Source organism: Aphelocoma coerulescens, chromosome 2, assembly GCF_041296385.1.
Source record: "Aphelocoma coerulescens isolate FSJ_1873_10779 chromosome 2, UR_Acoe_1.0, whole genome shotgun sequence".
Taxonomy (NCBI): domain Eukaryota; kingdom Metazoa; phylum Chordata; class Aves; order Passeriformes; family Corvidae; genus Aphelocoma; species Aphelocoma coerulescens.
This window is the reverse complement of record NC_091015.1, coordinates 137,124,029-137,149,003: the sequence shown is the minus strand read 5'-3', so window position 1 is coordinate 137,149,003 and position 24,975 is coordinate 137,124,029. Positions and strand designations below refer to the sequence as shown.

Here is a 24,975-nt window from a genome sequence, read left to right as displayed (position 1 = left end):
GGATCAGATTTATACCTGTAGAAATAACACTTTCCTTTTTTTGTTCATTTTCTTCTGTAGGCTCGGCAGTAGATTATTAGAAAAGAAGCATTAAGCACAGTGAGAGTGCTTCCCTCTAATTGATACTTTGAGAGATCTCTACTTTGTTGTTCATTTTAACTAATTTTTATCATGCCTCTGGGATGATATAACCCACACATCCTTCACCTAAGAAACCTGGTAATTATGGTGCTCACTACAAGTAATTAGATCTCAAATAAAAAGGAATCTTTATCCAAATTGCTGGGGGGAAATGCAATAATAATAAAGAAAGATGTTTAGGTAAGTAAATATCAACAGGAAATGACCATTCAAAACCTAACAGCAATCAGGTCAATGCTATTCATTACTGGGACACCACACAGCTTACATTTTCGTTTTTGAGAGTTGAGCTTTTCTTTACCACAACAATCAGGTCAATGCAGTCTTTGCTGGGAAATAAGCGTAATAGCACTAAAGTACTTTAACACAGGAACACTGCTGTTCTTGGTTTACTTGAAGCATTCAGGCACGACGTCCTCCACGTCATTAGAGAAAGCAACGTAAGGAAGGACTGGTTCTGTCTGGAGGGTGCATGCACACAGGAAGTATGCCTCATAACTTAATGGAAGAAATCTTTTCTCTGTTTCAAGTACCAGATATAGTGCAGTGGCTGGTAACAGTCTACTAAAAAAGCAACTTCTGTGAGATGTATAGTTGGTCAGAAAATTAAATGATAGCACAGGGTAGGAAAGGCGACTGACTGTAAGAGGCTGTACATTACACCCATTGTCGTTTTTTCAGGCAAGTCAGTTTGCTAGAGAAAAGAGCACACAAAGTGTGTCATGCACATGGAACTGTAAAAGTGAAGTTATGTCAGGAACAGTCTACTAGTGCACGGATAAGAGAACAATAAATGCAGGCTCTGTAATGGAGGCTAGATAGGTATTAGCCACAAGGAAGCACTAATGGAGTGAACAAGAATAACATTTAAATCATCAATATCCAGGTGCTTAGCATTACTTAAGAATAAAGCAATTAGGATTCAAAGGGAATAATTATCAGATTTCACAAAGAGGCCATTTAATGTTTGTCACTGTGTCATTACTCCAATTTAATGGTAGGGGAACACTAAGGAGTTAAAATGCATTGTGAGCACGAATTAGATAGTACAGTGAAACAAGTCACAACAGCTATAATTAAAAAGTGGGTAATTGCCAGAGTTACTGCACAGTAACACTGAAGATGCTATTACTTGCCCCTATGCTTCCAACAGGAAGTAACAGGCAATTGTGTGTGGAGCCTGCTGAAAATATATGAAATGATAAATAGCGTGGATTGAAAAAACATGAGTGATGCAGTTAGTGTGAACTGCTGCCCCATCTTTGTCATGGTTATTTGGGCTTGCCACCTACTTAGGATTTTTCCGATTTTGTTTTATTCTTAACGTCTTCAACCCTTGTACATTTTGCTGTCTTCAATCTAAGCACACTGATGATGCCCAGAACAAGCAAGATCTATTCAATTTTCCAGATATTCTTTGGAATGTTTTGAAATACACAGAATTCAGTCTAATATCCAGACAGATTGCTTTAGAAAAGTGCAATCCAGTTCTTTTATTGGAAGTTAAATGTAGAACTGAGGGTTTCCAAAACTAAATGAAAAAAAATGATGAAACTAATGGTCAATTTACAGACATGAGAGATATAGAGTACAAAATGCACTAATCATGAACAAACATTCTAATCCTGCTAATTCTTTTAAGTGACTAAGTGACTATCAAAGAGGAGAGACTTCTCTTTCACTTGGAGGAATTGGAGGGCTAAAAATATAAAAATGAAACTGCTACCAATGGGCCAAAAGCAAAGAGAGAACAGAATTTAATGCACTAATAATAATGGAAGTCATTGCTGCTGAATCAAATTCCTCTCTTGATAAGATTTCAAAACCCACTAAGTACATATTAACCAGTGATGTGTGCATTCTTGGAAAAAGCTGCTGTGAATCTTCAAGGCAGCCCAGGCTTAAGTGATGTGCAAAGAACCTATGGTAATGATGATGACATTAAAAGGTTGATAGAACCAGTATTAATAGCTAGAAGCAAGATGAAGCACTAGCTTTCTGCAAGGGATCATAGGCAAAAACACAAAGCTAAGAAAAAAAAAAGAGAATGTGAATTTTAAGAACAGCTGAAAACAGCAGGTGAACTCTTCTATCTACAGTCCCCTAGAAAATAAGGAGCTTGAAGAACAAAGATGAGCTGGAACTAAAATTCTGTATGAATTAGAATTCCACCAAATAACTCCTTATTAGGAATTATGCTGAGCAAACACTGCAGTAATTTTCAGATCTTGCTCAGCATTTGATGCCCATAAGATGGTAAAATTACATTATCTAGAAAAATGCATCCCACAGGTGAGAGGATTGTGACATAATCTCAGAACCACACAATAATTCTGACATTAAAACCGACTTGTTTAAGAAAAAAATAACTGAATTTAAAGTTAATAGATCCTTTTATTCAGAAATGAAGCTATCTTATTTCACAAAATCTAATAATATTCACAAATAATAATCTAGTTTAAGCACTATATAAAGAAGATAAAATGAACTGTAGCTTGAATCATTTCATCTTTTGTGAATTAGCATTATTTTCAAGTGTTCCATTTCAAACCTTTTGTAAAAGCAAATACTGCATTTAAAAAACCATAGTATTTTCCAAAATTTAGCTGAGTTTTCTGTATTTTGGAAATCTGTAAAAAATACCGGATGGACGAACATGGAAGTGGAATCCCTTAGAAACTCGTATTAACCAGTGAAACTAATCAGGGTTATTTCTTTGTCTAGCATGAGGAAAGAGAATCACAAAAGAGAATTTTAAGTATGATGTTTACAATTAGGTTTCAAACAGTTCCCTGTCTGAGTAAACACATTCTTTCAAATTGAGGATCTTACTAACGTTAACATTGTCCCTTGAATAAACATGTAGGATAGAATGGATAAGCTTTGCTACAGGAGAAACAGTTACCAACCCTGTAAGCATCAGTGAAAACAAGTAAATATTTCAATATAAGGGATCCCAGTGAGGCTTCTTCTGAAGTGCATTTTTGGGTTTGGGTCCTAGAGAGAAGAAATTACACACTTGCAGGGGAATTCACAAGAAGCAGACTTGAACTGTAAGATAGTGAGCCGTCAGGGAGCTTCAGCAAATCCTTCATGTAAAGAATGATGCAGAGCAATTGTCCTGCTGGCTGAAAATACACATGCTGCTAGAAGAGCTGTCGCCAAGGAAAAGCTTGCTTGGAAGCTTGCTTCCAAAAAGATACTTCTTAAACGATTCTTAGCATCAAATATGAATGTGAGCTATCAGACAGAGCAGGGTAGAGAAGAAAATAGAAATGGGTTAATTAGGTGCAGAAAATACTAGTGTTGAGTACATGCTGGAGCACATCTAAGTACATTACTGTTTTTCTATGATGAATGATTAAAATAATCTTTTTTTTTTTTTCTTTCCACTCACTATCACTGCTCCATTATGTATCATTAGGGAATGGAGATTTATGTATGCAAGTATTTTCCAGGCAACAAAAGGGGGATGTAGGGGGTGTTTAGCATATGGCAGAAGAGAAAGTTAACAAGATTCTAGTAGCTGGTTTACACAGTGGGCTTTGCCCACAATGGGCTAATTAACCTTAAGAAAATGAAAGATGAAAGAGGGTAAAAATCCATCTCAATTGGCAGTGCACTGTGCATGATATCAACGAAGAGATATTTGGTGAAAATTAGAAAATCTGAATATAGAATTGTTATGGAACAGTTGGCCTGTAATCATGCCTTTTGTATTATTAACAGGACAATTTACAGACTTTGAGGCTACACTGATACTAGTGAGTTAGAGTATCAGTGAACATTTCCCAGAAACTGAGAGTAAACCATCTGTAAAGTTAAACAGTAAGAATGGTTACAGACACTGTTTTGGCCTGGGCCAACTAGCCTCCTCCCAAACAACTCCTGAGCTCAGCTGAGAGGCTACCATGGGTCCATGATCATTCCCCGGACACACTTTGCATGGGAACTTCCTGCTGTTGAACTAAAAGAATATATTCCCAACTAAATTTCTTTTAGCAGTATAGATAAAGCCTGAGTTTTCTGAAGCCCTTTTTACCTGAAGGTCAACCTAGCCAAAGCTATTCAGCAAAGTTATATAGAGAAACCATATCTATAATTTTAATGAACAACAACCAGCCATTTTAGGACCAGGACACTGTATGCCATTAAGAAGGAAATACAGCAACTTTATATTTCCTTTATATGCAATCTCTGTGCCAATAACTATTTGACAAAAGCCAGAGGGCACACAGCCAGAGACTCCATTGTGGAAGGAAAGCTTCTCTGATCCAATGAAGAGAAAAACAAGATGCTTTGACCACCACTTAGGGAAACAATAACATGATCATCATCAATCAAAGTAGACCTGGGTAGTAGAGAAGACATTGCTACAGTCTCAGTATGTCTAATAACACCGGTGATTAAGCCTCTACTTTACGTGCCAAAGTGTGTTGCTTTCTAAAGCAAAGTTTAGAGATCAACAGCAAGTGGGATTACTGGATAAAATGAGATGAGGGGTCTTAACCAGCTTACTAACTCTTCTCTGCACATATTTGATATGAATATGCAAAGCTAGAAGATGAATGGGAGAGCTTCAGTCTGCAAGGCTGCAGTCACAATGAACCTAGACTGCAAAACTGGAGCCTAGTTCAAGAAATAAATTAGGTTCATTCTTTGAGGACCAACAAAATCATGCTGCAGAAAACTCGATTCCTTAGCATCAGTGAAACTTATTGCAAGAAGAAGTGCCTTCCAATGTGAGCAAAACCCAGAGTCAAATGAGAGTTAAAACTGTCAGTAAAATGAGTTAGATGTTCTGTTAAAAGTGCAAGCCCAAATGAAGTGGTACATGTCTGCAATGACTTTATAAACTCCTGGAATTTGGATTACAATTGAAACTGCCTTTACAAATCACCTTCAACAAACCCTTTTATATTTTAGCAAGCAATTATTCAGAAATATAACAGAGGGTCCTGGCCAGCATTTTATGTTAAATATTTATTCTGGATTAAACAACAGGTTGGAGTGGTCTAAGGGGTGAACCAATTGCCTGATGAACTGATAATGTGAGAATCTATTTTGTACTTCATGAGATATTACATTAAATATTTGCATACAAAAATTGACATACAAAATTCTAACCCATGTTTTGACTAAAAGAGTATCATTCAAAACAAACAAATAAGTGTACCAATTATATATTTCTATTGCTTTTGTTAGAAAAACCTAGTATGGGCTAAAAACATTTCTCTCTCTTTTTTTTTTTTTTTTTGAGAAGTCAGATATATCATCCAGGCTACAGCAAGAGTGGAGAAATGTACTGAGTATACCTCACAGGAGTACTTTTTAGCTATCCACACCAGTCTAGTAAGCATGATACGAATGCATAATATGCTTTGTCTTAGAAGGGGATGGTGACTGTGCAAGATGATCAAATTAATAAAATGAGAAAATCATCCCCTTATAGACTTACTGTTTGAACTTTGTGGAAATCCAGGTAAGGAGGATGGACCATTCATTCCAGGCAGAAGAACAGGAGGAAGGCCAGGGAGTCCTGGATAAGCTGCTGGCAAACTGATACCATGAAGAGAACTGCTGTCCATCATGCCTGGCTGCTGTACTGTTAATCCTAGCACATCGGTAGCCTTCTTTATGCGATCCAATTCTTGCTGTGCCATCAGCTGTCTAACCGTTGTAGGAGCTAAATAATCTTTCTCCCGGTCTAGCTGACTTCCCACAGTTTCTCTCACTTTTGTAATATGTTGTTTGGAAAAGATATGATCTCTTATGGACAAACGTGCAGAATATTTCACGCCACATAGAGAACATTCTGGCTTTGTCCCATCAGGTCCAGTCTGATTTATCATGAATGGCTTCCCTATGTTAATTTTGAATTTCTTTTCTTTAGCCCGGGCATTCTGAAACCAGACCTGAACCACACGTTTGGGCAAACCAATCTCATTCCCTAGCATTTCACATTCCTGCATGGTTGGAGTTCGGTAGTCACTAAAGCAAGCCTTGAGAACTTTAAGCTGAAGGTTACTCATTTGTGTTCGGAAACGTTTGTGGCCTGGCCGATCACTGTTTTTGGATTTAAAGGGATTGCTAGCTCCAAATGGGTTAGGTGAACTTGGATCAGCTATGCTTGAAGTTTCACTGCGATCGGCATTATCATCAGGGTCATCAGTAATGTAATAACTTTGGTCATGGTCGCCATCTTTTTCACTGAAGTGTATTGAAGGGCTTGTTAGGGAAAAGAGAAATTTATCATCAGTGTTCTCATTTGTAGGTGTAGTTGCTGCTTTTGGTAATGTGTCATTCACGAGCGGTTTTGGTTCTTTGGGGGGTGATGCAGGTTTTGCATCCCCTGAACTGCCAGTTGTGCTTTCCATTTCATTGTTCCCCTCATCCCCTGTTGTGGCATCACTAATTGCTGTATTAATTGATGAAGTCTCATCAAAGTCAGTCTTGTTTTGATCATATCCAGAGTCAGCAGGAGGAGCATTCAAATTTTCTATATCCTCACTAGACTCTGCTTTAAAAGAAGAAGGACTTAAAAGGTTCTTCGGTGACATTTCTGCAGTTTTGCTAACAGGGGTTGATACAGTGGAGGCTAATTCATTTTCACTTGATAATTCAGTTTTTGCTAATGACAGTGATGGGTAATCAAAAAATATGTACTTTTGTGGACTTTCTCCTCCATCTTCATTTGATATCAAAGGACTCGGAGGCAAACTATAACCGGCCTGTTTTCCTTCATTCCAATGTCGGGAGCGGATGTGACTTTCTAAAGCTGATTTTGCTTTAAACAGAGCTCGACAGAAAGGACATCTTTTATGGGACTGGGCTGGACCAACTGCACGGAATTGTCCCTTTCTTTCTCGGGCTCTTGTGTTCTGAAACCAGACTTGCACGACTCTCTTTTTCAATCCCACTTCACGTGCAATATGATCTAGCATCTTTCTGGTGGGATTGGAATCTAGCAGATACTTTTCATAGAGTATTTCCAGCTGCTCTGGAGTAATTGTAGTTCTTAAACGCTTGTCACGATGTTGATCTTCTCCACTGTTTCCTCCTTCCTTCTCACTACAATTATTGTCTTCTTTATCATCTAGTTTTCGTTTCAGGGAACCAGAAACTGTAGCAGGGTGTGCTGTATGTGATGACCCAGTTTGTGGTGGCATCTGAGCAAGAGAACTGTTAAGTAACTGTCCAGTCATCAAAGGATTATTTGGGTCAAATATCATGTAGGGCATATCCATTGGTCTTTCTAAAAACTGGGAGTGAAGAAATTGGTTTTGGGCTGCTAGGAAATGCATGTGCTGGTGCTCTTGCCAAAGTTCTAGAGTTGGAAAGGCAACTGTACACTGATCACACTGATACTGTAATAACTGAGGAGGTAGACTGTTCTGTAGAGAAGTCATTGAAATTGGCAAAGGACTGGAAGGAACAGGTGTGTTTTGTGATGCAGAAGGAGGTCTCCCTACAATCTGGGATTGCTTTTGTTGCGGTGGTTGAGAAGCTGAGGGCTGGGGGTCAGAAGATGTTACTGGAGTAGACTGTACTGGTTTGGTGCTTTGGGAAGTTGTATCTGTTTGCTTAGAGGTGGCTTCATTTTGTTTTGGTTTTTCTGTGCACTCCGGTTTAGGAGAAGCCTTCTCAGGTTCTGGTTTGGGTGAGGGGATCAAAGGAGTACTAGAACCAGAGCCAGAGCTGGCTGCAGTGACTGTCAGGCTTTTTGACGAGTCATTTTGGCCAGAAACTGTACAGTTTTTATACACTGTTTGATCAGAGGCATCCATAGAGTCTTCAGTTTGGCTCTCATCTTGAGCATCATCATCTTCATCTTTGTAACACTGCTTTTTCTGGTGTGTAATTAAATCAAAGATCCTGGGAAAAACCACACTGCACTTTTTGCACTGATACTGCATGTTACTGGTTCGGATGTAACGCTCATTCGTCAGTTCCCTTTTCTCATTGTCTTTAGTTTCAGCTTGATTCTCGTAACTTTTGCGAGCTTTTTGTCGTGCATTTTGGAACCATACAACGATAACTCGAGTAGGTAGGTTAAGCACAGTTGAAAGCTGTTCGATTTCATCATCCTTTGGATAAGCATTTGTGTCAAAGAAGTCTTGGAGGACACGAAGCTGGTAGTCAGTAAATCGAGTCCTGGATGACCTCTTGCTGAAAGATGCATCAGACTTGTAGGGTTCTACAGCCGAAGGCTGAGGATCTATTCTGATATCTTCCAATACTGTTATAGGAGGATTGCTGAAGTTATATGGAGAATCCTTATTTCTCTGTCGTTCTTTAAACAGCGTATTTCGAAACCAGTGCTTGATAACTTTCTGTGAAAGACCAGATTTCTCAGCCATTTCTTGGATCTGCTCTTCACTTGGAGAATTGTTAATATCAAAATAAGCCCGCAAGATTTTTAACTGGTCATCTGTGATCCTTGTACGTGGACGCTTGAATTGAGAGTGCCGCAGGAAATTGGGATCTAATCCCAGCTGCTGCTGGCAAAGCTGGGTAAGATCGGCAGATAAAGTATCCATTGGTGGCAGCTGGAGGGCAAGCTGAGGGGGCAGTGCAGGATGTTGCACTGGCTGCATCATAATTGGAGGGAAAAGTGGGAGATCAAGGGAAACGGGAAGCTGGACTTGAGGTGGGGCTGATGGTGGTGGTGGTGGAGGGGGTGGAGGTGGTGGTGGAGGAGGTGGTGGTGGAGGTGTAGGTGGTGGAGCTTGCAAAGGTGTAGGAGTTGTGTTTTGAATTTTTCCAGCTCCAGCTGAAGAAGGCTGAGAAGGAGTTGGAGGAGGAGGAGGAGGAGGTGGTGGAGGAGGTGGTGGCGGAGGTGGTGGTGTTTCTGGAGAAGATGGAGAAATTGGATAAAGTTTGTCATATGCCTCCCTGTACTGTCGGGCAAATTTTTCTAATGCTCCATATGGAAAAAAATGTCCATGCACATGTTCTTGATGACTCTTCAGAATAAGAATGTTGGAAAAAAGCTTACTGCAGGTTCCACACTCCAGTTTGTCTGTGTTTTCACCATCCCCAGTCTTGCTTTTTTTCTGCACTTTTTGTCTGTTCTCATTGTACTGGATAACTAACTCAAACCCAAAGTTCTCCAACAAAGCCTTGGCTGCATTCCCCCTTGCTCCAGAAGCTATTCTGGGTGGTGGGATGGCTGGTTCTGAGCATTTTGGCTTCTTCATATCTTTGTTTTCTTTTAGTCCTTCATTCTCATTAGTAAATTCTTGCTTTGGCTTCTCATGTTTTTCAGAAACTTCTTCAGACTCCTTATATGATGGCATATCCTTTATCAGCTGGCAGTCTGTACTTACTAAGGTATTTTGCTCTGCTTTCATCAGCTTACTACTTTGCTGCTGCTGCTTTTGGGACTGAAGTTGGGGTTGGGTGGACTGATACTGCTGTGCCTGTTGCTGCAGTATCTGTAGCTGGGTTTGGCCAACATGGTGCTGAGTTTGTATCTGCTGCTTCAAATCTTCAAGCAGTGATCCTGTCATACCAGCCATTCCAGGCATACCGAATGTGGCAGAACCAGGCAAACCCAGATCTGGGCTTAAGCTAAATTCTGTCCCAGGTATATAGAATGGGAAAAGGAACTGAGGCTGTTGAAATTGGAGCAGTGCTTCTGGTGTCATTGGAAAGTGAGGCAAAAAAGCTGGATTTAGAAACTGCGGTTGAAAGAATGCAGCTTGTTGTTGCAGTTCATGCTGTAGTTGCATTTGAAGTTGTGCTGGTGACTGGGGTGGGTGATGTGTAGGCTGAGCAGAAATTAATTCAGAAGCTTGCTTTTTATTTAATTCTTTGGCATCTAAATGTGTTTCTTTGCTGTTAACTGCTGGTAAGCTCATAGATTCTAGCATTCCTTGGCTGGGGCTATTAACATTCCCTGCTACACTATTTCCGCTACTTATATTACCACTTGGTTCTAGTTTTGCAGCCCTTGCCTTTGTCTGATGAAGCACAGACCTCATATGGATTTCCAATGTAGAACTTTGGCTATATGCAACATTGCAAATGCTGCACTTGTAGGGTTTGTTGTCAGTGCTGCTGTTGGTTTCTTGAGGGACAGGACTTGATGCTTCCTGCAAAACCTTTTTGAGTTTATGCAGATGGGACACCGAGTTATAGTGGACCAAGAGAATGTTCTTTTGGGTGAAAGACTCTTTACACACTGTACACTTATATGGGCGAGATGGATCTAGAAATTTTTCCATAGTAAAATTTGGCCCTTTTCTAAAAGGTAAGGTCCGCTTTGGTTCCGAGCTCATATCATCTGGAATAGAGCTACTATCGCTTCCTACAGGACTTGCTTTACCTTCCTGGTCCATCTCATAATCTCTTTCTATTTCCTGTTCTAGTGCATGATCATCTTGTGCCATACTTTCACCTTCTGCCCAGAGTTCACCATTGACAGGTAAAGATGCACACAGCTGCTGAAGCTCAGCTTCATTGAGTTCAGGGTGGCCGGCTTCCAAGTGTTTTTTTAAAGCCTGGAATGTACGGAAACTACGTTGGCAAAGGCTACACATGGTAGCCGCCCGAATAGCGTGATACTGGGAATGTATCTGAAGCTTCTGCATAGTCTTAAAAGCCAAGCTACAATGGTTACAACGGTACTTATAGACATGGCGGTCAGAAACAGACAGCTGTTGCTTCTTCTGCTGCTCATTTAGCTGGTCTGTCATAGAGTCAGTGGTCTTTGTATCTTTACTGCTGCTCTTATTCCAATCTGGTGTTTCAGTAGATTCCTTGGGTGGCTTCTGTTCCTCAGTCTTAATTTCCATTCCAGGTTTTGATTCATCGATCCCAGGGGTACTTTTCTCATCCACAGGACTTTCACCTAATTAAAGAAAGTGAAATGTCTTTTACACAAGTAGAAGAGAAAGCACACAGTATTCATTTTAATTTATTTTTTCATCAGAAATCAAGAAAGGCATCTAGTATTCCATGTGTAGGCTTAACAAAATATAACAACCTGTCCTTGTCCCAGAAAACAAAGCAGACAGGACAAACAGGAGGTTAAAAGAAGGAAAAAAAAAACCCCATACACAACTGGCAGTGGCATCTGGCCGAGCAATGGCATACGGCTTTCCTTTGCCAGAAGGTAGGAGTTTATTGGTACAATGGGGGCACCAAACAAGAAAAGGAAATAAACAGTGGGAAAGAGGGAAAGAGTAGAAAAATGGGGACAATAGGTAGGACAGATGATTAGAAAGAAGATGATAGTGGTTGGAGAAGAGAGGGAAAGGCATGCTGTGACAAGTAGCAAAGTTTACCAGTGCATAATACAGTGAGTGTCCAGGATAAGAAACCTACTATTAATTAAGGAAATTAAGACAAAATCACTTACCTAAAATTCCACATTGATGGTTAAAGTGTCACTGTTTTTTGGGACTGAGTTTTATTTTCTGGTTAAACGAGGAGGATCTTGCCCTCAAAGTGGCTAGGCACTGTTTGCTGTTTGATTTTACCTCCACCAAAAGCAAACAGTCTGGCATACATGTACATTCTACTAGCTCAGCCAAATTCAGACCCCTTGCTACATTTATCTTTTTACCTCTGTGGCTATAAGCAAACCAGAAAAAGATTCCCTTTACTAAGTAACAAGTAGTTTATTTCTAAATTGCCCATACCTAGCTTTGACATGTCTGGGCTTTTTCTTGCATACCTGGATATTTCCCAGATCCCTCAGCTGTAATGGTTGCAGGTGTGTCACGTTCAGATTTCTCTGAAGCAGCTGCTGGCAATAGCATACTATTGGGCATCATGACATCTGGTACAGGAACCTTTGAAAACCAAGAATATGGTATTATTACAGAAAAAGTCCCACTAAAGTACTAAAGTACTACACAACAGTATAAAATTGTAATTCAAAAGATCCACCATATCTGGATGACTGTCAGTACTAAATCAGGATCCTGATTCAGTCCTTGATAATGGTTTCTGAAAAATCACAATCCAGAGCATCATGTGTCCCTTGGTGGAGAATCAACTCAAAATTAGCCACAATAAGGGGATGCTACAAAACTACATGCACTCAATATTCCATTGGTCTCAATATCACCACAAAGAAGGTTTCGGTGACTTTGACAGGGTCATCAGATTTATCAGGGAAATTCTCCTAGGACGTCCTCCAAAGACAAAGATCATGTTGAGATATGGTGACCAGTCAGTCTTTCACTGTGGGCATTCCCACTTTTCTTCACCTGTATTTTTTTTTTTTTTACACAAATGCTGGACATTCCATGAACACTGAAAGAAAATTGTGTTTATTCCAATAAAGAAGTAACAATGTATTTCCATTTAAAATTAGATTTTTTCTTTTTCTTGCCTTCAGTTGCTTATGTATCTTCTTCAGATTGCTTTACCTGTTGTGTTACGCCTTCAAATTTAGACGGAAGTCTTTGAAGGATGTACTCTTAGTCTGGTAGGACTTGGTTTAGCTGAGTTGACATGAATATTTGTTCAAAATTTCATGTTTTTATTTTGCTTTGATCTTTAAAACACATTCAGATCAGAAATATAGGACTGTTCTATTAAGTCTCAGCAAGTTAAATGTTCAAGTTCCTGCACTGCCAGATTCTGTCTAAAGGACCTTGGGTAAATCAGTACACACTGTACTGCAACTCCTCTTTTCTAACAGAAGCATAGGATTTTCTTCATGCAGAGGTAGAAAGATTATGCACGGAAGAGATTTCCGAGTTGTAAATAAGTAATGGAAGCTACATTCCTTATCAGCTATGAGTAGAAATAGTTTTTGTTCCTCTAACACTGGATACATAAGAATTACATATATATATACACACACAAATTGCCTCTTGGAAAAAATATTCTAAACATTTTAAAAAAACCTGGATTTAGTATATTTGTGATTTAAACATGGCATTAATAGCACCCTCTCATAGGACTAATGACTTTGAGTTTACTTGGGAGGGAAGGACTTTAAAAAAAATTATGTAGAGAACTGTAAATTTCCCAGAGAAAAAAAAATTGCTATAAATACTATTTATTTTGTTGTCAGAGGGTTCAATTATGGACAGAGCATATTAGTGTTAGTAACGATGACCATTTCAATTATGCAGATTATGTTTTACAGTCTTTTTCTCTGGGAAACATTGGGGCTTTCTCCCCTCTCAGAAATATTGGGACAACTCCCCAGCGCCCGATGAGGGAAGATTTCAAAGTTGCTTCATTATCAGCATAGAGGGAATAATGAAAAACTTGAGAAGAAAGCTAATGCTGCTCAAAATGGAGGGGGGGATTTTCCATATTTTTCCATTTTCCTAAAAGGGTCTGTGAAAGTTAAATTTCTACTGCATTTTCCTTTCAGTGGGCCAAAATCACATGGTCTGTCAGAGCTAATTAGTAGAAAAAACCAAGGAAAAGAAAATAATATCTCCAAGTGTGTATTTGCTCATCAGCTCTAAGCACAAGGAACTCTAGACTTTCAGTCAACAGCTCTCAATTCTTTCTAATATTTTTGCCACTTGGTAGGTCTATGACCACACCCATATAAATGAAGGAGTCTTTTATGGATACAGAAATAAGTACACAAGGAGTTGGATCACTGAGATTTCCAAGTACATTTCCATCTAAGAAGGCATGACAACCAGAGTAAGGGTGTCTTAGGAGGTCTGTTTTCTAACTGAATTTGTGCTCTAGTAACAAATACATACTAGGCCTGATTGTGGTTATACTGACATGGTTTTGAATGGATATTTGAAGTGCTACTTCACAGCGAATTTCATGTAATGCAATGAATGCACAGTTGAGGTATACACAGGAATCCTTCTACATTTGGGAATGACATTCTTCAGGGAGTTCCTATTTATTTTACAAACGGAAGTCACAATACTTCTGAGACCTGGATATTATTAGATAAAACTTTCAAAGTCATGCACTTAGAGACATGGACTGGCTTGACCTTTCCAAGGTTAATGTCAATGAGGAATTAGAGGCTTTTTGCATCTGTGAAATCCACCTTCAGCCATTTTCCCAAGGGACAGCAGTCACTGGACGAGCTGACAAGAGAACCTAAGAGTCCTGACCCCCTCCCCTCCTCAGGCTACCTGAATACTACGTCATAACAAATACATTGCCCACAAGGCCCAAGTATGTTTGTGTAGCATGTGCAGCAGTATTTGGAGCACTTACTGTCATGAGCAGTTTCTCCACACAGTCAGGGGACACACTGTGCAGATGGGTCAAATGAAGCTGGAGATGCATTTTGTTGCTGAGGACATCTTGGCAGAGGGGGCAGCAGATAACAGGTTGCATTGAATGCTGTGACAGGACATGCATCTGGATACGATTTGGGTCCCTACCATTGTAGTTACAGTAAGGACATTGATAGAACTGAAAAAAAATCAAGTTAAGATGCAGGCTATTAGTCAATGTGCTTTTTATAACTTGCTGATATAGCTATTTTAACAGCATATCATCTCAGTTTCATTCTTGTGTTATTTGAAAAAGAGTTCTAGAATGCAATTAAATTGTTACATTTCCTTTTACCTGCTCATGACAAAATTTATTGTCCTCTGGAGGCTTTGATTTTTTAGCTGCACCATCCTCTTCTTTTGCCAGAAGAAGCTGTTGTGCCCCTACCACAGTGTTCGCTTTTGGTTCCTTCTCTGGTGTGACTATTCCTGTTTTGAAAACATAATTTTTAAAGAACATATTTTAAACTTTAAAATATCCTGGTTTAAAAGAGGCTCTGACTTCAAAGGTCTGTATTGTCTTTGAGGGTCTTTTTTTGTTTGCTTGCTTGTTTTTTAAACTCTGAGGAAAATAAAGTTGAATAAAACAACTCTGGTACGCACAAAGGTGAAAATATGCTTTTATCCTTGATACTCTATAAATACATTTCAAAATGGACTCTTCTCTACTGTTTAGATAACCCTAGGTTGCCTTTAAAGATTAATCAATAATGTTCTTTCTCTAGCAGCTCAGTATGAATTTGTGTATTACATTAAAACAAATCAGCTTTTGCTTAAAAAGCCTGTTTTCCAAAATAATTAATTTGCTGCTGTTTAATTACCCTCTCTCTTTTCTAAACTGTCTGAGCAATATAATTATTGTGCTGTTTTGATAACTCCTGCCTGGTTACTATTCTGAAGCTAAATATAGCGAGGCTTTAAAAGAAATACTGTGGAGAATAGGATTTCAGAGCTAACTTAATATTAATTATATACAAAGATCAGTCATTTGGGATTGCTTTAGATGTTTACACTGTGAATTTTTATAGTCTGGCATTTGTGATCAAAACCAGAATATAATTGTTTTCTATAGATAGTTGTACTATTAAGTATTAAATACTATATTTAATATTATGCCTGAGCTAACTGTGTAATGTGGCCCAGTCTTGCACACATCAAAGAAAAGAGTGCAATTCTAATTTCCCAGTCCATCAGAAAATTCTTTCCAGCGTCAATTTGCCAGATAATCTCTTCTGCTAGGCTGGATATTACAAGAGCATTGGGTAGGCATGTCACATACATCTCACGACAAACACAAAACCTCATTTACCAACCATTCCAATCTCATCATAGTGCGGCATCATCTGACCTTTTTTCTGCTGTTTATTATGAGTATTTCTAATTTTAACTTTCAATTTTCACCATCTTCCAGTCAATTTGCAACTAAATTATTTCCAGGGTGAGGACACTATCACTGGACACTGGGTGCAAATACATCTTGAAATGCAATGAAGCTAAACCATTGATTGCTATCAGACCCAACGTAAATATATAGTCCAGGGGTAATCTGATTGTATGCTGTGCATGAAGATTTATCTTGATTTTTTTCAATCCACATAAGGTTCATATAAATGAACAAATTGCACCTCATTGCACAATAACCTAGGATTAATTTAAAAATAAGGTCATGGACATTTTGGCAACAAAGTAAACATGAACAAAGAAAACACAAAATCAAGAACTTTTTATTATTGTTATTATTTTCATATAGACTTTGTGCAGTGATCTTATAAAGACAACATTAAAGAGAAGCAAAATAAGAGAACAGTTTTCAAGGTAAATATCAAATCCTTTATTATTGGTAAAATAATAACCAATTGAAAATGGAATCATACAGGGACATTTTCTGAAGGGCACTTTTAAAAAAAAACCCCATAAAACATATTTTATGACTTATACATTAATGGTGCTTTCCCCACACACTCATTTTCATTCCTAAGTTGTTAATTATTTCTTTGTGATGTAATTTAGGCCAGTGATTTTTGCATGTTCTAGCTCAAATTAAAGCTTATTCATGATGTATTTCCCTATTCAATAATGACCAATTCATCATCATTGATTTATCACCTGAACAAGTCCCTTTCTGGAGCCCCCTGAATTTTTGCACTCTCAGGAACAGATACTGGAGGCCTCTTTTAGACTGCTCAGTCACTGCTGGGCCAACAACCCAAAGGACTCCCTATGCTTAAAGGTAAAATCTAACTGATGAAATCACATAAGGCACCATTTTATTACTCACTTTGCTTTATGACTATTAATAGAGTACTCCCTGGCCTATCTGTATTTACATATTATTCAAGTATTTCAACTGTGAGAATTATGGGAAGTAAAACAGTGACATACTATATTAAGAGAGAAAGGTTATTTCTTGGGTTTTAGAAAGGCAGATTCAAATTATTAACCTCTTTTCATTTCCAACTGTCAAAAACTTCTCTACTGTTTCTTACCTTATTAATATGTCACTTTTAAAATATCCTTTTTAAAGACAAATGGGCCAGAATCTCAGCTGATGTAAACGGACACTGCTATACTGGAAGCTGAATTTAAAACACAAAATGAAAAAATTCCACCTTCTCTTCCCCTCATCACACTAGATTGTTCTCAACTGGTTGATACAGAAATTACAAACCAAATTCTCCTTCAAAATTTACTTGTGGAAATGCATCTAACTGTGTTTTGGCAGTGATATTTAACTGCTAGTGAAATTTATCTTGAAGTGCACTCTGTGTGCGCCTGGGCACACACAAGGTTAATATTACACATCATCTTCCACCACAGGATGGAATAACTTAATTACTTCAAAGGGCCTATAATACTCATGAAACACATAGTTCTTGTTTCTATAAAAACAAGGGGGGTTTTTTGGTTAAATTTCTTTTGCGGTTAATATAATAAAACCATAGAGTTATAAAACACTGTGCTGGGGTCAATAAATGCATAACAAAGCACAGCTTTTTACAATGTTTACTACGATATTTATATAAACTGTCAAAGTTTACAGAGGCTTTGTTGTTTTTGTTGTCGTTTGGCTCTGGATTCATTCAACCCCAAACACTGTTACTTCTTATATGACTGAAGTTACATCTGGCCAATAGTAATGTAACTGAGTCTGGAACTTCTGGTGAGCTTTAAAGAATAGAAAAAGGGTGGTTGATTTTGCCCTCTGGCACTGGGGAGTCACTCGCCCCTGTGCATGGTGAAGACCAGAGTCCCCGAGCCACAGTGAACATGCCAAAAGCAGCATTCAGCTCTTTATGCAATGGTCCAGCTACTACAGCTCAGTCCCTTGTCTCGCTGTACCAATGCTCTGCTTTCCACGTTGAATTTGCTGTTTTAGGGAGCTTTTGTAGAAAAGCTGTAAACACCTCTGGTCTTATAGAAAGGGTATCAAAGGGGAAGGGAGAGAGAAAATGTTATGGTCTTGAGCATGCTGTGTGGCACTCTTTTCATAGCTAGATGTTCCACTGCCATGCCATTCTTACCAGGCAGTTGTAGGAAAAGACTAAATCCAGTGGTTATTCATGTTTTAAATACTCACTTTTTATTCTTGAGACACGTTATTTGTAGGTTTGGCGCTTTTTTGCAATTGTGAAACACAACTTCAATTCTTTTTATAATATAAAATACGCAGCTTATTTTAGATGAATAATGCAATTTCAATACATTTAGCTCAAAAAATAAGTTTAATTATAAATAAGTGCCATGGAATAGACTAGTCAATGATTGCCTGTCAGTAGTAGAATTATTTAACTTGTGTAGGATTACTAATATAAAAATGACACAATTCACTGCAATTCAGATGTCATCACCTTCATAATATATTTTGAAGCCCCAAAAGAAAAATAAAAATGTTTGTGCTTATTGACTAATAAGAGGGAGAAAGTTAATACAGTACATCTACTACTGAGAAAAAAATCCAGGAAAAGCCATGATAAAACCACTATTTTCTTATTTAAGTATCTTTGTATTTGATAAAGATTGCATAATTTAAGACTTCTGACACATCAGATGATGTTATTCAGATTCAAAATAATTCTAAAATTATAATTACTGGTAGAGTATTCTTTCTAATTAGAGTAGAATGAAAGGATAATTTTCATTGCAATAATGAAGGTTAATTTCCATCCTTCCTCATGTTTACTACCTTATTAAAAAGTGCTCCCCTTAGCCATGGCAGAGACATATTACATTTTCAATGCAAATGTATTAATCTGGATAAATTCCATATTAATTCTGCACTGCATAGAGCTGTAATTTGGATTATAATTAATCTAAAGTGGCACTAGATTTAAATGACAATATAAATGAAGCATTAGTAGGCTTTTCTATTCTGAATGAATATTCAACAAATATAACTTGCATATTGCCAAGTCTCATTTTGAAAGCTCTACTCCTTGAGATAAGGTAAGCAACGCAGCACAACAGCTTACACAAACACACTGTTACTAAATACATGTTAATCCTTTCTTGTCTAATAGATTCTGTGCTAAAGAAGGGTCACACCACTTTCCTGTCTAACTTGTTAGTATTGTGATTAATTTATTGGTTTTCCTGAGATTTCTTTGGCAAGACTTGCAACATTCAATTCATGAGAAAGCCCAAATTAACATTCAATTACACATAAGCAGTTATGCAGTCATTAGAAATACTTGTCAGATGAGTGGAAATTAAGATGATGGTTGGAATGTTACATATGCAGAATTAATTTAGATTAGAAAAATAAAAGTTTCTAAAATATTCAGGATTTTACAGTACAAACTATTTTCTGCAAAGCACAAAGGCAATCATGTATTTCAGCCCTTGTTTTTATATGAATCTTACTGCAAAGTTATTTGTGTAATTGCTGGCACGGGAATGCAGAACAATTATGCTGTTTTTTTGTAGTGCACCCAGTAGGCATCTGGATATAGGTTTGTCCTAATTAAACTTGGCCCTTATGAGTGGCTAATCCTGGTGGAATTTTGAGAATTCCCCTTCAGTATTTTTTTTCTAGATTCCATTTTTTCCCTTTTTTTTTTTTTTTTTCTGGATCTTTAATACAGTATTCTTTCCTAAACAACTATAAATGGACCAACTTAAGAAAAAGAAAGGGCTTATAAATTCCCTGAAGTGGTTCACACTGTCCCCTAGGCAAAGTGTATGGTAGGAAATGCAGTCTGCAAGTGGCTGTCACCCCTCTCCTGGGGAGTGTCCAGGCCAGTCCCTGAGGAGACCGCAAACTAGGACCTGTGTCAGCCTGGGAGCATGGCTTTACTGCACTGCAGACAATTTTGACCAAGTCAAAGAGCCAGCCAAGGGGAATATATATTTTAAACCACAACACAGCTTCTTGCTCAACATCATCCTTGTCATCATCAGCCTTCCCTCAGTCTCTTGATCTCAAAAAATAAAGCGACTGAAGAGCAGTTGAGGTTGTCAACTGTGATGGGTACTGACCTTAGCCCATCAACAAGCAAACTTAAAGGAAGCTTTAATCTTTAAGTCAGTCTTCTGAATTGAATTCTGAAATAGAAAGGGCCATCTCTAATTTTTTTTGGAAATAAATTCAAAAATATTTAATATGCAAAGAGCAAATTGCAGTACGGGAAAATTTGGGTGTAAAGAAACTCAGATGTAAAATGGTATTTTCTCTACAAGTATATGTCTTAATGGATAATACAACCTCCTTTGTATGCTGCTGTCATCAGCATACAAGGAAAAGATATATGACTACCTGAAACTAATAGGCTTCAACCTGTTTCAGCACTTCTTCTGCTTCAGTGAATCCAACATAATGTAACTAGGTATAGCGTGCGGCAAAAGTAGCCAATGTAATATTCATTGTGACCATAGATTTCCATCTCATACATAAAAAGCATGGGTGAAGTCACATATTTGCCAAATCAAACACAGAAAAAGCCTTGGGTATCTACACCAGATGCTGGCCCTGGGTTTGTTTGTGCACAAGTAAATGTCATGACATAGAGGTTTTGTTTTCAAAGACAGTAGCTTTCATTACTGGGCTTTGTCTATTCCAGGAGATCAAAATTACCCAACCCATAATCCGTTTTCAATGATATTTCCTCTTTCTTAGGCTGAATCATCTGTAAACTTTTTCACTGGATTTTGTGTATTTTTTTGCAAATGCCTCAAATAAATGCCCAGGAAGAGGCCAGATTCTTGGGAGTAACTAATCTGTGAGCAAGAGCAAAAAATAATAACAAAAAACCCCACATTCTCTGGGTTAAAAGGGGGGCAAAACCTGATTGAAGAAAAAATTCAAGTGGTACCTAATCCTATGCTTATGAAAAATTAATATGCCATCAGAGGAATCACAAGTACAGCTAAGATTAATGAAAGGCGCTTAAAAAATTACAAGCACACAAACTGATTTGATTAAAAAATAATCTCACTGGTCGTCCTGTAATATTCTTCAACTTATCCGCATCTATCCTGTCAGATGGTTATGATTAAAAATAGGTCAATGGGAGGCTACTGATAGAAATCACATGCAAAATGTACATGCAATGAATAGTAGTGGGAATGTCCAGACAGTTTAAAATGAAAGGGCATTTCATAAGTTAAAAAAGGGGGAAAACAAAATTCTAGCATCTTACCAGAGTCTTTACTAGATTTTTTGCCTTCACTATTGTCTCTCTCACTTGAGTCTTTATCATCAGCCACAGCCACTGATGTACTTTTAGCAGACCCCTCTGTGTCTTCACCTTGTTCTTCTGTGGACAAACACAGAAAAGATCTCAGGAAAGGAACTCAGCGACCAGTTAACAGCAGTTAAAAAATATGTCCTGTAATAAGAACAGCACTAACGGAGGGTGGCAAAACAGGGGGAAGAAGGGTTGGGGGGAAGAAAAGGGAAAGAACAGTGCTTTAAAGAGGCTGGATATTAATTCTAAATAATTTGCAATATTTCAAAACCTGACTGTGTCTTTACAAGAGTACCTGTTTTCCCCCAGTGTGACAGATTTAAAGCCTGTCATTTCATATTCTTTGGCTAGAAATGATTTGTGTTAAAATACATGCACATGCATGCACACACACGCATATATACACACCCCCCACAGGCTGGAACAAAAGCAAGCACATGTAAAAATGCATCTTGGAGCCAAAAAAAAAAAAAAAAAAGGGAGAACTCAAATATAAATCCTATTAGTGCAGCAGTATCCCGCTAATTGCAGTAAGTAAGTATTAGGTATTAGGTACTGTATTAAATATAAACCTCTGGCTTTGCGGGAGAAGTTTCAAATTTTGTCTCCAGGGGGAGCCATTCAGGATAAATGATGCAACTTGGTGTACGGCTTCTGAGGAAGCGGCATTACCCACACCTCACTTACGTGTTCACACCAGCTAGATTACATGGAAATCTTCACAGTAACTCAAGCCCATTTAATTATTCGGTAAATCTTAGCTATGCTGCTACTGGTGGATTAATCTGTTTATGCAGTTAGCTTCTATGCTGGGGCTGTGTAGCACTAATCCGTGAAAGGCCCACTGTTCCTTTTCATCCTGTGATCATTTGTCTCTCACTGTGCTGATGTCACATTTTAATGAATTTTTAGCAATCTGAGTAATGCCAGATAACCAGACTTGCAACTCCCTACAGCACAGCATGCTGTTTTCATTGCAGCACACACACACACACACACAAAAATAAAAATCATATTTCCCTGTTCAGGTAGGAATTATATAAATTAGGAGGTGAAGGTAAAATGGGATTCAAAGCACCAGGCCGCTCAATTTCATAAAATCTTTAATGACCATATAAATTAACCCTGGAAAGGCAAAAGGTCACAGACACACATTTGCATACACTCTTCTATTCACTTTTGATAAGCAGAGCTTTTATGCAGGGAACATGATACAATTAACCCTTCAGGAACCATACAAAATGCAGCTACCGACATTTTAAGTGTCAAGCATTAACTGAAAATTACACACTGCATAAAATTTTCATTGTAAATGCTATAGTGATTGAAAGGGGAAATAGTGGCCCTCTTCGCACCCCATGTTTTATTAATAACATTCTGACAGCCGAATGAAATATCCTCTGTCATATGTAGCAGCTGAGCACAAAAAAATTGCTGCCTATTGCCTTACTGCCAGCCATACACTGAAACCCTATGCCTAGGCAAACAGCCCTCAGATCGATGTGGCAAACCTATCTGATTCTCAACTCTCTGCAAAACCTTTTGTAAATCGGAAGAGAAAAACACAGCTGCAATTTTGGAAACCGACCTTCCCCCATACCCCCTCAAAAAAATCCTGACCGCAGATCAATGTGTTTTGCATTGACATGGAAATACAATAGGTTAGGACTAAGCATGTGTGTCCACTTTTTGGAACAATGCAGGGAGAAAGATGGCCCCTTCTTTTAAAAATAATTGCATATTAAAAAAAAAATTTCCATGCGAATGGAAAGCCCCCTCATGCTGTGTGAGCGCTCTCCTCCCTGCAGTCCCCCGCCTCCTCCCACGCTGATAGCTAATCAAACATGGTAGGTATCCCTGCTGCAGCTGGAAGAGGGGCTGTGTTTGCCAGGGTGGCGGGGAGCACGGCGCGGGATGCTGCGCGCCTGTGATCATGCCTGGCTCGGGCTGTGTTGATGCTGAGCGCGCACACATGAGGCTCGTATCCAGTGTCAGGCCCCGTGGCCTCACGGAGCCGATGGCAATCCCTTTTCGACTCATCCTTGGGAACGGACGCATTGCTTCTTTTACTAGATTTACTGGCCCAATCCCCCTGGGCTGGAAAATGAAGTGTCAAAGTGCTACTGAGTGTCCTTATCTTGAGGGGACATAAAATTGTAAGGGCTATCGTGGCACACATTAATAAAACATTGTGTGTGTGTCAGGCAAAGAGAAAGAAAATTATGAAGGTACTAAAAGAAAAGCTACAGTATCATCTGGGTCTCATCAGACAATTTTTTCAGGGTGCTCTCCTGTTTTTCTGGTATGTGTTTTAAGTGTGAGAGAAATTCCCAGACATGTTCTCCTATACATCATCGTGGTGTCTGACCTCAGCCTGACCCTGGCAACAGTTTGAGAAATCTGAATGTGAACAAAGACTCTGTGTCAGCAGCAGGGAGAGATTGCGGGATAGACTTTCCCCATCAACTTAATCGCAAACAGCAGTTCTGAGGCCATAACTTTACAGGGCTGCACCAAGCCACAAACACATAACCTTTAGAGGTGAAACTGCCCCTCACTCCCCACCCCCCCTTCTGTGATTTTTCTCAGTCTTGTGGTGCTCCCTTTGATGTAGCAAGGCAATTAGCTGTAATGTTCAAGTACTGCAGACCTGTTTTATGGTTTGGAAGGTGAGAGCTGTTTATTACAGGTAGGCTCCTGGGGGCCATAAAGGCTTTGCAAATTTTTAATCATGCAAAAAACTAATCAAAATGTAACTTATACACACCATAAAAATTAATATCATTATTATGCATGGTATAAATTGCCTGCCTTGGCTTTCAATGGCACTCCCTTCTAGAAAATACATTTGGCATTCATTTCAGAAATATGTATGGCATTCACTTCAGAAGTAAATTTCATAGACAGAAATGATAATACAACTTCTCCTATTTTCCTTCAAAATTATGGAAAGGTTGTCTGAGACTCACACTGTCACCACATATATTAAAAGGACAAGATGGAAATACAACAGCTCTAACTTAAAAGCAGTTAGCAAATTACAAAAAAAATTCTGAAGATCGTTTGTCAGAACAGATACTGAGGATATGTAACTAAGTGTGATATCAAAGACATTACATACCTATGCCAGAATGCAACAAATATCTTTTTTTGGTAACATTTTTGTTCTTACTACATCTGCCAACCAACAAGAATACCATGCAAAAACAAAAACTGGATGGCCCCTGCTTAAAGACAAATTATGAATTATTATGTATCACCAAAACACAGTATGATTGTGTTACAGATTCCAAAGTAAGTCCTAATACTCTGTTTTAAATTTACAAGTATCCTGCCCATACACATTTACAAATGTTAGCTTTGAAAATGAATAGAACACCCGATTCAAATGCACTTTAATGGCTTTAATAACACTTGCTATTGCAATATGATATTTTATTCACACCTGGTTTTATTTTGTCCAAATGTTGAAAATTTCTTTTGATGTTGGATGTCTTGAATTTAGCCATTATCAACCTTTTGCCTCACAACTGACTTAGAATTAAACACAAAAATGAGGTTAGCAACATTCTGCATTAAAACTGTGAAATAAAGAAAAATGAAAAATTTATGTCTCAGAGGTAACATTAATCAGTTGATACTGCATATTCCATATTTTATGTCATATATTTTAGTATTTTAATCTACACAGAGGTCTAATTCTGTACTGATTTTATGAAGTAAGACCCTTGTGATTGTCCTCAGTCCAATGAAGTCAAGACACGTGAAGATTTCAACTGCAAAACCCAGGCCTCAGCCAAAGCTGAATAGCAGGTATCAGCAACAAAATTAGATAAATATTCATAAATACATTAGAAAAGCCTGACTTATGGAGGTGTGATGTAAGGAACAGATACATACATCATAAACAAAGGAGGGTA

The 24,975-nt window shown here is 38.3% G+C and overlaps 1 protein-coding gene across 1 annotated transcript in view; it reads right to left on the bottom strand.

Moving 5' to 3' along the window:
* Positions 1-24,975, bottom strand: part of ZFHX4 (zinc finger homeobox 4) — a 149,638-nt gene that overhangs the window by 4,499 nt on the left and 120,164 nt on the right. The window contains exons 5-9 of the mRNA XM_069004975.1: positions 21,008-21,124; positions 14,668-14,801; positions 14,311-14,511; positions 11,825-11,942; positions 5,600-10,996 (exon numbers count right to left, since the gene is read on the bottom strand). Coding sequence (XP_068861076.1) covers positions 5,600-10,996; positions 11,825-11,942; positions 14,311-14,511; positions 14,668-14,801; positions 21,008-21,124 — 5,967 coding nt within the window. The remainder of the gene's footprint in view (positions 1-5,599; positions 10,997-11,824; positions 11,943-14,310; positions 14,512-14,667; positions 14,802-21,007; positions 21,125-24,975) is intronic.